Below are 12255 nucleotides of genomic sequence, written 5' to 3'. Positions count from 1 at the left end.
GCCATTAGTCCTGATACTTGCTTTCTTTTTGATACGGTAACACACACTGAACTAGAAATAATTATTAGCAGGTGAAGTGCTCTGACATATACACTGTTTTTGTTTAATTAAATCTGAAGTGACGGATTTAAATGGTAAAGATTTGTTTTTCTTAAATACGTTTTTGTACTTTTGTTGGACAACATGTTTCCTAGTCATGAGTTTACAGTCCCAATAGTTTTATAATCCCTGAATTAAAACATTTGATTCTAGAAGAACTTTACTGCAACAAAATAGGCAAATGATGGTACTCGCTTTCTATTTAGATCATTTATTAGTAACTAAATTTAGAAATATTAATATGCTTTACATACCTTGGTCTTGTAATGCACTGACATGCATGATTCTGCATGTTTGCAGGTATTTGAGGTTTCTTCTACCAATGAATGGAAGACGATCAATGTAAGTGACATGTTTACAGACAACAAGGAAGACGTCTTTGTCAAGTGTAGCACCTGGACTGCCGATGGCAAACGCGTCATATGTGCTGCCAGAAATGCCGTTTTGGTGAGCATTTATCATTGTAAGCATGCTGCTGTATGATCCTGTACGCTGTTTTTTTTGTAGGTGATGCTAAATGTTTGATAAAATTGGGTGCATATGGTTTGGATATTGTTCATTATCTTAACACTTTCTCGCTGTACTGATTAAAAATTGAAAACACATTCACTCTATCCTCTTTGCCCTTGATGTTGGTGTGCTGTTTCATTGAAGGAGACAGGAAAGAGAGCTTGTTTGTCTTCTAGAGAGTCTAAATAGTGTGTCTTGGTTATAAATGTGCATATCCCCTCCTCTCCTGAGCTTTCCAAAGTCAGCCAGTATTGTCTTGTTATCAGCCTCACTCTGTTCCCTACATCTTCATTCATTTGTATTCTGGGAACCCAAACAGAGTGAAGATTGGATAGGTTCTTTTACTCTAAGGTGACTGAAAGGAGAGGCTTTATAAACTTGAGGAAAATTGCAACATTAATCCTAAGGCATGAAGAAAATCTTTTTCTTTTTTTTGATGCAAAGCACAGAGTTATTGTAGAGCACATTAATACCTTGGTATACTTGATATTGTCAAATGACCTTTGAGCTTAACACAAGTTGCGTAAGTTGTGAGTTGGGGCCTCCATGGGTCGGACTTGTTTGCCCAGCACATCCCACCGATGCTCGATTGGACTGAGATTTGGGGAATTTGGAGGCCAAGTCACGGACCAGCCTTCGCCTTCTAAAATAATGTTATGTTTGATTGGTGTAGCTTGTTCCCCAATAGGCATTGAGTTTGATGTTTGCTTAGACCAGGGGTGTCAAACTCAAATACACAGTGGGCCAAAATTCAAAACTGGAACAAAGTTGCGGGCTAACGTTAATATTTATTGAAATATATTTATTCCTCCAGATAAAAGAATGAATCTTTTCTTATGGACTCAAACACGTTTTGCTGAAAAACTGAATATGGAACAAGCAAAGCTTAATACTAAACAATATATATATTGTTTCGTTCTAATAGTAATTAGGTGTGGCTTTGCGGGCCAAATGTAATTAGGCTGCGGGCCAAATTTGGCCCGCAGGCCAGAGTTTGACACCTATGGCCTAGACTGAATACTAAAGATGGCCATGGCCACCAATTGACTTGTCTTAAGCTTGGCATTTTGGCCTTTGCTGTTTTAGGTTTTTCGAGCCGGGCCTGACCTATTTGTACAAATTGGTCGACCGCTAAGTTCTCAGCTATTTTTAGCATTGCAAGGGATGCATGTAGGTACACTGCAGAGATACAAATATTTGCTAATTAGGGCTAACATATAAATTAATGAAATAGTCAAAGAATCAAAGAACTCACTGAGAATAAAACCAGGAGAGACAAATAACTGGGAAAGCCACGTTTTGTGCTTCTCCTTTCTTTTAATTTCAATGTGTTATTTGTACAGTCGTAACAGCTTTTGGACATGTTGATGAGACAACAGGTGCTGATTTGTTGTCTGTCTTTTATTGTTTCTCAGGTCTTTGATGTAGAGACATCAGACATGTTGTTTGAAATCAGGACCAATCGAATGAGCACAGTTCAATACTGTCACGCCTGCCCCACCAGTAACCTGCTGGCCATTGCATTTTCAAACTATGCTGTTGAGGTATCTCACTATATATTTAATGTCTCCTTTTTTTATATAAAATTCAAAATTGTGTATGTAAGTATGTAAAGAAAATTCTCAATAATACTACTACTAATAATAAAGATAAATAAATGTTTGTGTTCCAGCTGTGGGATCTCGAAGCCAATAAAAAGATGGCAGACTGCAGTGGCCACCTAAGCTGGGTGCAGCGTGTCCAGTTTTCTCTTGATGGCTCACAGCTGCTCTCCTGCTCTGATGATCAGACCATCAGGGTAAGACTGAGTGTGTGTGATAAAGCTACAGTATAACAGTACGGAGAGAGGCTGTCAGTGTTGTTCTAATTGCTTATTCTGACAGTAAAATTAACTTCACAAGTTGACTAATTACACTATGTTCCCCCTTGCCAGCTGTTTCAGTTCTTAATGAGCAGTGCTCAGGGATGGTGATGTAACTGTAGTACAAAAGGTATCTGGTCTTTTTTATGGGAATGAAATGCATTTAGGCCATGGCAGAAATAAAGATCTAACTGTTGCTTTGACTTGCTTTTAAATTACTTCTCTGTTATTTGGGTTACATAAAGATGGCAAAATAAATTATTTAACAGGTTTGTCTTGACTCATTGCTCTCTAAAACAAAATAATATGTATCTTAAATAGCTTGAAGACAATGTAACATGAAATATCTCTGCAGTTTAGCCTTTTGGGTGTTTTTTTTTTTTCTTTTTTTACAGTTTTTACAGCTGCTGTTTTTCAAACAAGGTGGCAAAACTGTCCCTGACAGTCCACAACTACAGCAGAGCCTTCTGTACATACTGCTTATTAGGGGTGAGAGAAAAATGTCGATACTGCAGTACATCATCTCACTTCAAACTGAGATCGCTATGCTGGCACCAGATATTGATCGTGACACACAGCCACAGACTCACAGCCACAGACTCACAAGATGAAAAGCAGTCACTCCTGTTGTTATAAACTTAACAGGGCAATAAATTGCAGGTCACACTAGGGAAAAGGTGGGATAAACAGACGTGTTTACAGTGTCCTCTTTCATCAAAAAGAAAAATCCTGACCTGCCGTGGCAAATATCCTGCAAGAAAAAAGAAAAGTACTTTGTGGCTATGTGTGGATTTGACTTGTTTTCACCAGAAACCCTCATCTTAACTGCCAAGAAGATTCCAGTGACTTAAATATTGCCACAACCGTCAATTTATTCAGTTGATATTGCATATATTCAACTCTAACTCTGGGTTATTATGTGAGATTTACATATCTTGTTCGTTCTGTTTTAAGATATGGGAGACCAAGAAGGTTCACACATCCTCAGCCATCCGCCTGAAGAGAGATTCTGACGTTCTGTTTAATCATGAGGAAATCATAGTGTCAGCTGCAGATAATTGCAACAGACTGCAGGTGAGTTGTTAGGAAAGTGGATATATCAAAGTGCATAGAGTTTTTTTGTGGCAGGAACGTGAAGCTGTAGTATTTTTGTTGGTTGGTACAGTGATTTAAAAAAAAAAAAAAAAAATGCGTGTGTGTGTTTTAGGTGCGTGATGGTAGAACAGGATCGGTGCTGTTCCAGTCAGAGGAGAAGTCATCCAGGATCCGGTGTACCTGTATCTGTCGGCAGCCCTCTGCTGTTGTCCTGGGGCAAGAAGATGGTACTGTGCAGGTAGATTAAACAGATTCTTACATTACTGAAGGACATAATAAATTGCACATAAAACAAGCATATCGAAAGTACGCTCACTTTCAGCTTTATTTGGTACAAATTGCTAGTTCCAGGTTGAACTCTCTTTTCAGAGATTTTAGTATTCGTAGCTGACCGGAGTGGCATCCAGTGTGGTCTTTTGCTGCTGTAGTCCATGTGCTTCAAGTCTGGATGTGTTGTGTGTGGTCTTTTTTTGAATTCTGTGTAAACCCTAGAGGTGGCTGTGTGGGGAAAATCCCAGTGCTGTCATGCACCAACAACCAGACCACGCTGTGTAATGAGTAAATGAAATCACCTTTCATCAAATAATAATCTATAGTGTAATGTTTACTAAAAAGTAATGTTTCTCCTCTTTAAAGCGAGTATAAGTACTCAAATACTGCAAATTTCCTATATCTTTTTTTTCCTAATCAAAGAAGCACATACATGTATGGGCAGGTGTGCGTGTGTCTGTACAGATGTAAAAATGTTGAGCATTTGAGTTTAATGTTCCATTCCACATCACTGTAGGAGGTGTTCTTTCAGGCCGTGTTGAGTCATGAGATCTGACATTATCGCTGTCACTTTTTTTTTTTTTATCTGTCCTATCAGCGGTGTGACAGGTCAGCACCTCTTTCATCTCCTTTTCCCTTGACTTGTTTCAATGTTTAGCCTTTCCTTTTACCTGTAATTTATATTCTCAGTGCTTTTCACTCCTGCTCTCTGTATTTATTTCTTTTTCTCCCTCTTTTGTTTTATCTATCTTTTTTTCTCCTTTGTTCTGTATGTCCCCGTTCTCTCCTTGCTCCACTGCTCTTTGTCTAGCTGATAAATTGCGGTTTGCAAGCAGAGAATGAGATTGTAGTCTGGTGTGTGTGTACTTAATGCATATTCTGCAGCAGTAGAGGACATCCCCCAAAGTTACTGTCCTATATTACAGCACAAACACTCACTCAAACAGGGTCCCCTGACACATCAGAACTGAGGCCATTCCAGCCCCCTACAGGAGAGAGCAGCTCTAATTAATTAAGAGGTCCTGCTGTCTTAATGAATACAGGAGCTAATGATTTTAATTACAGCTCCTCTCTGGCCCTTCATATGTCTCCCTTCCTGTCTCCTGGGAACAATTTTTCAACCAGAAAGTAAAGAAAGAGCGATGATTAGTGATCCAAGACAATACCTGGAGAGAATTTTGATAAATGCAGATGCATACAAACAGTGATATAAACTATATTGCCAAAAGTATTCTCTCGTCTGCCTTCACACTCATATGAACTTGAGTGATGCGTCATTCTTTATCCATAGAGTTCAATATAATGTGAGCCCGCTCTTTGCAGCTGTAATAGCTTCAGCTCTCCTGGGAAGGCTTTCTACAAGGTTTAGGAGTGTTTATGGGACGTTCTTCTTCCAGAAGCGGATTTGTGAGGGTAGACACTGACAAAAAGGCCTGGCTCACGGTCTCCACTCTGTCATCCCAGAAGTGTTATTCCACACCAAACTTGCTCATCCATGTCTTTATGGATCATGCTTTGTTTACTGGCGTGCAGTCAAGTTGGAACAGGAAGGGGCTGTCCCCAAAATGCTCCCACAAAGTTGGGAGCAACCACCGCAACTCCTGAAAAACGACCCTACACCATAATCCTCCTCCAAACTTTACACGTGGCACAGTGCAGTCAGACAAATACCGTTTCCCTGGTAACCACCAAACCCAGACTCGTCCATCGGACCGACAGATGGAGACACGTGATTTGTCAATCCAGAGAACTTGTCTCCACTTCTCTAGAGTCCAGTGGCGGTGTGCTTTACACCACTGCATCCGATGCTTTGCAATGCACTTGTTGATGTAAGGACTAGATGAAACTGCTCACCATGGAAACCCATTCCATGAAGCTTGCTGCGAACTGTTCTTAAGCTAAACTGAAGGCCATGAAGTTTGGAGGTTTGTAGCGATTGATTCTGCAGAAAGTTGGTGACCTCTGTGCATCTAAGCATCCACCGACGATGCTCTCTGATTTTTACATGGCCTACCATTTCGTGGCTCAGTTGCAGTCATAACCAATCGCTTCCACATCATATTTATATATATTTATTTAGCATCTTTTCACAGTACCACGCAGGAAATTACTGTGCCCCTGAGAGCGACCGATTCTTTCACAAGTGTGAGTCAGTGGGTTGGGCATTATTCTGAACACTGAATATAATCCAATTCCTGAATCTCTGTTGCAGACATGTTTTCTATTCTGACACATTAAGAAATGAATGATTTAGGGGTATTTATTGTTGCAGTTCTAGCACCAGGTGGAGCCCTAGTGTAAGCTGGATAAAATCGTGGCTCCTCGGACTGCTGCAGCTCATTCATATTTTTTTCCTTAAACGTGTCGTTTTATTTATAGCCAGTGTACTGGAGAAAAATTAGCAATGATCTGTCAGTTTGCAGCATTGTGAGCTGCCAGCTTTGTTATGCTAATGTAAAAAGTTGAAAGTTTGTGAAATACGTGCAGGAGAGAGAACATAATGTCACTGTGTGTTTCTGTATGATTGAAAAGTGCAAATGTGTGTTTGTGTGCACCGTGTGCATTGTGTGCCAGGCGTCAGGGCTGACAGTTAGTCATCTCCTAAGGATGCTTGGCTGCAGGATCCGAAGACTCCTGAGCCCCCACAGGGGGTTGGTGCTGGCAGTAGCTCTGTGCACAGGCAGCGTGCAGGTATGGTAGGGAAGGAGTATGATCTGTGTGTGAATGTGTTTGCACTTCAGAGTGTTCAAGAATAACTAATTGCTGTTTGTGTGTGTGGCTGTTTGTTTACTTTTTCAAAGGGCTTTTAAAGCTAATAATAGAAAAGGCAGATTATTGTTGTCACTGTGCGTATCAGCTATCACATCTCACCATGCAGGACCAGGCTAATTATTTGGCCATCTCACCACTTTTGTTCATGTGTCTTTGACCACATGAGTCTTAAAGCGAGTCAGTGGCTTGTTTATGTCTATTAAAATGAGCAGTCCCCTTTTTTCCCTCTTTACATATTTCCCCTTATATATTTATTTATTCTTTTACCAGATCTCCATGGACATTTCCATTAAAACCCTAGCCCAGAAATACTTGAGCCTGACGTTTAATGCTTGCCTAGGTGTTCTCTCACAGGCTGTGAAACCCGCGTGTCAGAACATGGAGCTTGACAAACATGGTCAGCACACCCTGAGGCTTGTTCTGCTCAGACTTTTCAACCCTTTCTCCTGAGACATAAATATTTTAGTGCCTGCTAAAAACCCCAGGTGACATCAGCCTTTACTTTATACCTTCAAAACCGACAGGTGATGGGATGGACTGAAGTTTATTTTGTGCTCTAGGTCTTTAATTATTTATGTATTACTTTGTTGTTTGCGGTTTATGAGGTTTCGCAGATCGCAGATTCCATAATTTATCACAATTGTTGGATAGCTGCAGTGGGGACAGACAGAGATGGGGCAGGAGGGGAGTGACATGTAGCAAATGTCCGGTCTGTTTGGAGTCAAACTGGGGGACTTAGCTGCTGAGGGCATTGCTTTTCCCCATGTGGTGTATGCCCCAATCACATAGCCATCTGTCTGCTCCAAATCTGAATATTTCTTCTATTACTGGATAAATCTGTCAGATGGTTAATTAGAAAAGTAAAGTTTTTGGATTAGTGTTACAGTAGATAATAAATCAAATTTCACCTCAAAATAGCCTAATTAACACTTTGTTAGTCCTTGGCAAGTAGAATAATTAGCTTTGGTGATCAACTAAACATCTATTATATTATACAGTTCTGTTCCACTTTTTCAGTGTTGCCTAAACCCACAACAGTTTCCCAATCAATATAATCTGTGATAATGATCTTTATTCTGATGTGATTTGTGATTGCTGATCAGTCTCAGTAACCAAACTACCAGTTTTGTGTTGTACTTCTATAGCACAGTCCTTAGTGCTAACCTGCTCGTTTAGCCCTTACAGTCCTGTGCAAAAGTCTTTAGCCAGTCATTTGTCATCTGTCACTTGTTTATATTTTGCCAGGGAAATGGGTGTAATGACTTACAGAAACATCTGCAAATAAAGCTGAAAACCCCTCAGTATATTTTGTACAATTCTAATAACCTTGAAAGTCAATATTTGGTATGACCACCTTTATTCTTCAACACAGTCTGAACTCTCTTAGGAAACTTTCTTGTAATGTCTTCATGTAGTCTTCAGGAAAAGTTCTGCAGATTCCTGAAAGACATTCTTTGGATGTCGGCTGCCTTTTCTTTGCGAATCACATCGTTAGTGCAGAAATACAAATTTTATGCCCATCTTTCTTATACTTGCTATGAATAAGTAAAGAAATCGGTAAAAATTGGCTCTTGGTTCTTTGCTAAGATGTTGTTTATATGTAGACACAACACTGGTTCATCTCTTAAGTTGGGGTTCTTTCATTTTTGAATGATTCATAGGTCGGTGTTCAAGCAAAAACCAACATTCCTCTGAAAATGGTCAGATACAAGATGTAATTGGAAAATGAGTGAAAAAGCAGCCGATGTTCAAAGAAGGACTTTCACAAAGCCTGGAGAGAGAACTGTTGTTTAAGACCACAGTAACAAATCACACACCTGGGTGCTTGGAAGAAAAATACATAAAAGTTGGAGGTGGCTTGAGACTTTTGCACAATATTGTATATTTTGTACGTTTCAATCACAGTTGATTGATACATCTAACAACTAAACACAAAGCAGACTGATATGAATGTGTGTCATTGTTTTTACAAGATTTTCATCACCGAAGTATCTAAGACATTGCCAAAAAGATAATGAAATGAAATAAATGGATTTCAATTTTTTATAATGTCTGCTGAGTACACTCACACTTCACTGAATCCCAGAAATGTCACCCACACAGAGGTGCTGGAGGAAAATAGTCCAAGTCTTAAGGACTGGCATTTGTATTTCATGACAGTTTCAGTTATTATCTAACACCTTTCTCATATTGGTTTACTCACCTGTAAACTCATTATGGATCTCTGGAAGCCTCCAGGATTTGATGTTCCATCCAGTTGACCTTTAGAGGGCACTCACAAAATCTTATCTCTCTCTCTCAAATCCAGCTCTGGCTATTCTGTGAAGGGTCTCAAAGTTTTATTCAGAACTCAAAAGTGACAACACATGGTTTTTCTTTTTGATGTGCTTATCACTGTTAAGCCAGCAGTGGTGCTTTACATCTCTTCTTTTAAGTTCTCCCTTAAAGTGTGACTTTCTATCAGGATTTTTTTTTTTAAAGAGAACCTTCAGAGACACTTTTGCTGCATAAGTGTATCTTTAGACCCGTTTTGGAGCAAGCCATTAACCATTAGGTCTTACTGTTTACTTGATTATTTATGTTTATTTCTTCCTTCCAGGTGCTGGAGGTGCCCTCTGGGAAGCTTCTGGCCACTCTGCAGGGGCACACTAAGACTGTGCTGCACTGTCAGTTCAGTCAGAACGGCCAAACACTCATCACTTCATCTGAGGACGCCACCATAAGAGTAGGTTCCTCCTCTTTCTAGGTTGCTTTGTTTTTGTCTTTATCCTGTGTGTCTGTCTGCTTTATATTTCTGTTTCTCCTAGTCCTATTCATCAGTATGTTCTCCATCCTCACTTTCTTTTCCTGCTAATCAATGGCAAGTTTCTTTCACCTCCCCTGCCAACCTGCTTCCCATTTTTCTTCTCTGCTATCGATTACTCTTTCCCCATTCCCATTCCTCACCTTGAGTAAAAATGCCTTCCATGCTCAATCTTTTAACCTCACAATATTTCAGGTCCCTGTGGTGTTTTCACTTTCCCCTACCTGTTATACTCTACCAACTTCTCTGTCGGCCTCTGCACCTCTCCATTCTTCATCCCTCTTTTTTTGTGTCCTCTCCTTCCTTTTCTCTTTCTTTGCCTCGGGCTGTGCCGCTCTCGGTAGCTCTTTATCTCCGTCTTGCTCATGTGTTGACCGCGTGCAGCTATCTGTTATGTGTTATTGTTGTGCAGTGTGTGAGTATGTGTGTATTGTTCAGGCCGTTATGCTCTGTCAACTCCCAACGTTCATGCTCTGCTGCTCATTTCCCCTTTCCTCTCATCTCCCTCTTCTTCGTCTATTCCCTTTGCCGACAGACCTGTCCACTGCAGCACTTCCTTCCCTCACCGACAGCACAGCATCTAATTCCATATTCATACAGCTACTCTCTGCACTGTTCTCAGCACTCTCAAACAATCCCCACTTATTCAAAAAGAAACTGAGATTTATGCAGTTTGATATGTGCTCACAAGAAGATGGATATCTGTGTTTAAATGTATGCCGATTTAGTGACACTGATCTTAGTTAATGAAAAGTTTTAACCTTCACACCAATGACAGATTCTTTGCGGGGGGTGGAAAGGCAGCACCTTGCACACAAGGCCATGATTGATAGGATTATCTGGATGCTTCTCTCTGTCCTGCCCTCCGTCTTTGAGCTCAGTTGGACTCCTGTTTCAGCTCATTTCCTGTAACTCTCTGCTCACATAAAACAAACACTCTGTAGACTCATGCACAGGTCCAGATTTCTAACTTAACAGATTCATCAGCATTTAGTGAGCACATTTAAAAGGAAGGGGAAAGGAAAGTAAATCAATTAAGTACTATGATATTATGTTGTAAAGATGGATTTATCCACTTAATTTTATGGGGCGCTACACTGAGGAAAAGACTGCTTGAAAATACTTTCCTATGTTGTGTTAGTTAGAAATGTGTTTTTTAAATTCAGTTAATTCTCTTGAGTTTGACCAGTTTGATTCATCCTTCATGTATAGATACTTAAGAAACGCATCACTGATTAAATTACTCATTAAATACATAGGAAAGGCAAAAATGGCAACAAGGGGTGAAAAGTGATTTTTGATATCTCTGTCACAAAGTGGCTGAAAGACTTTTTTTCTGTTGTCCCCCGTAGTTGTGGGAGTGGCAGTCAGGAAAGTGTAGAGTACTGCACGGTCATAAGGAGCAAGTCAGATGCTTCTCTCTACTCTCCGACTCACCAAACGACTCAAGACTGCTGTCCTGGTCCTTCGATGGTACTGTGAAGGTAAAACTCGTGCTCTTGCACATTTATAATATTACATTTAACAGCCGTGTGAGAACGAATGGTAATTTTTTCTTCTTTGCACACTCTTAGGTGTGGGACACCGAGAGCGGAGAGAAACTGCAGGACATTGAGGCTCATCATGGAACCATTCTGTCCTGTCATGTCTCGCCAGACGGATTCTTCTTTGCCACCACCTCTACTGACAAGACTGCTAAGGTTCAGCGCTCTCTCTCTCTCTCTCACACACACACACACACACACACACACACACACACACACACACACACACACACACACACACACACACACACACACACACACACACACACACACAGAGAGGAGATGAGACATATCTGTTTGTGCCTCCAGTAACAACATGACATATTACTCATCTTCTCTCAAGGCTCCTTACAGCACAAACACATGGATGCACTGCTAGAGGTGATATCTTAAGAAACACTTTTTTTTCCAGCAGTTTGGTAAAAGACCTTAGAGGTTGGTATGCAGCAGAATGCCCCAATGGCCTTGGAGACTTAGCATCAGATCATCAGATCAGTCTGTCGTTCTGCATCCATGTCCAGTCTAGCTGGCAAACTACCCTGGCAGACTGGCAGGCCCACAATCAACTAACATCCCTGTCAGGATATTGCGTTTGCCAGGTTCCCGTTTGCCGACACCACTGCGCCTGACTTTGGCCTGACTTTGACTGACTCTGTGGACTAGAGGTTTTCTGCAAGCAGCTCTTAAATCATCGCTTTCCCTACTCATCATTCAAAGAGCAGCGAACTGCACCTTCGTAATACAAGCTGAACAATCCTGAGATGTCATGCTCTTTCACATCTTTGTGTGTCATTCCTTTTCCTTTCCTTGGATTCTGAATACAGCTGTGGGTTCAGTGTTAGATATATGCGATCAGTTATCCACTTACAGACAACTGGTGTCCCTGAGTGTGCACCATTAGCAACTATTCAAAGCGACTCCGTCTGGCGTTTGTTGAAGCCGGTGATCAAGAGTCACTGCCGCCGAGTTTCACACGGGAATTTGGATTCGGTTGACACTTACTGTAGAGAACAGGCATTGGGTCGTCAGCCAACCTGGCTTCTGTCAGTAAACGGCAGTGAGAGAGAATGTGTGTTTTATGGATTTGGCAAAGATCATAATTGAGGTGTGTGTGTGTGTTGTGGGGCTGGTTAGAAGCCAGTGACATAGTGCTTGCTCTCCAGACCGAGCAGGAGCTAAAAACACACACAAACACTGAAGTCCCTGGCTTCCCTCTATCTGGAGGTCAAACCAAAAGGCTCAGCCATGACTTGCTTTGTGGAGCACCACAAAAAAGGAAAGTGCTCTGTTCTGTCTGTCCC

At 40.9% G+C, this 12255-nt stretch overlaps 1 protein-coding gene across 2 annotated transcripts in view; it reads left to right on the top strand.

Annotated features, from left to right (window-relative positions):
- The window catches only part of apaf1 (apoptotic peptidase activating factor 1), a 45360-nt gene that overhangs the window by 8574 nt on the left and 24531 nt on the right, over positions 1–12255 (top strand). The window contains exons 17-25 of one of the 2 annotated variants that reach the window (XM_086269342.1): positions 400–546; positions 2025–2153; positions 2282–2407; positions 3425–3544; positions 3678–3803; positions 6410–6526; positions 9207–9332; positions 10763–10894; positions 10985–11110. In XM_086269342.1, coding sequence (XP_086125468.1) covers positions 400–546; positions 2025–2153; positions 2282–2407; positions 3425–3544; positions 3678–3803; positions 6410–6526; positions 9207–9332; positions 10763–10894; positions 10985–11110 — 1149 coding nt within the window. The remainder of the gene's footprint in view (positions 1–399; positions 547–2024; positions 2154–2281; positions 2408–3424; positions 3545–3677; positions 3804–6409; positions 6527–9206; positions 9333–10762; positions 10895–10984; positions 11111–12255) is intronic. The other variant, XM_086269341.1, reaches the window with a different exon arrangement.

The sequence above is a fragment of the Aulonocara sp. 'chitande type north' Nkhata Bay genome, linkage group LG17 (assembly GCF_057382095.1).
Source record: "Aulonocara sp. 'chitande type north' Nkhata Bay isolate Kocher_YH1m ecotype deep benthic linkage group LG17, A_spYH_male_GT1.1, whole genome shotgun sequence".
NCBI classification, from domain to species: domain Eukaryota; kingdom Metazoa; phylum Chordata; class Actinopteri; order Cichliformes; family Cichlidae; genus Aulonocara; species Aulonocara sp. 'chitande type north' Nkhata Bay.
The sequence above is the reverse complement of the archived record's forward strand: the minus strand, read 5'-3'. Positions and strand labels throughout refer to the sequence as shown.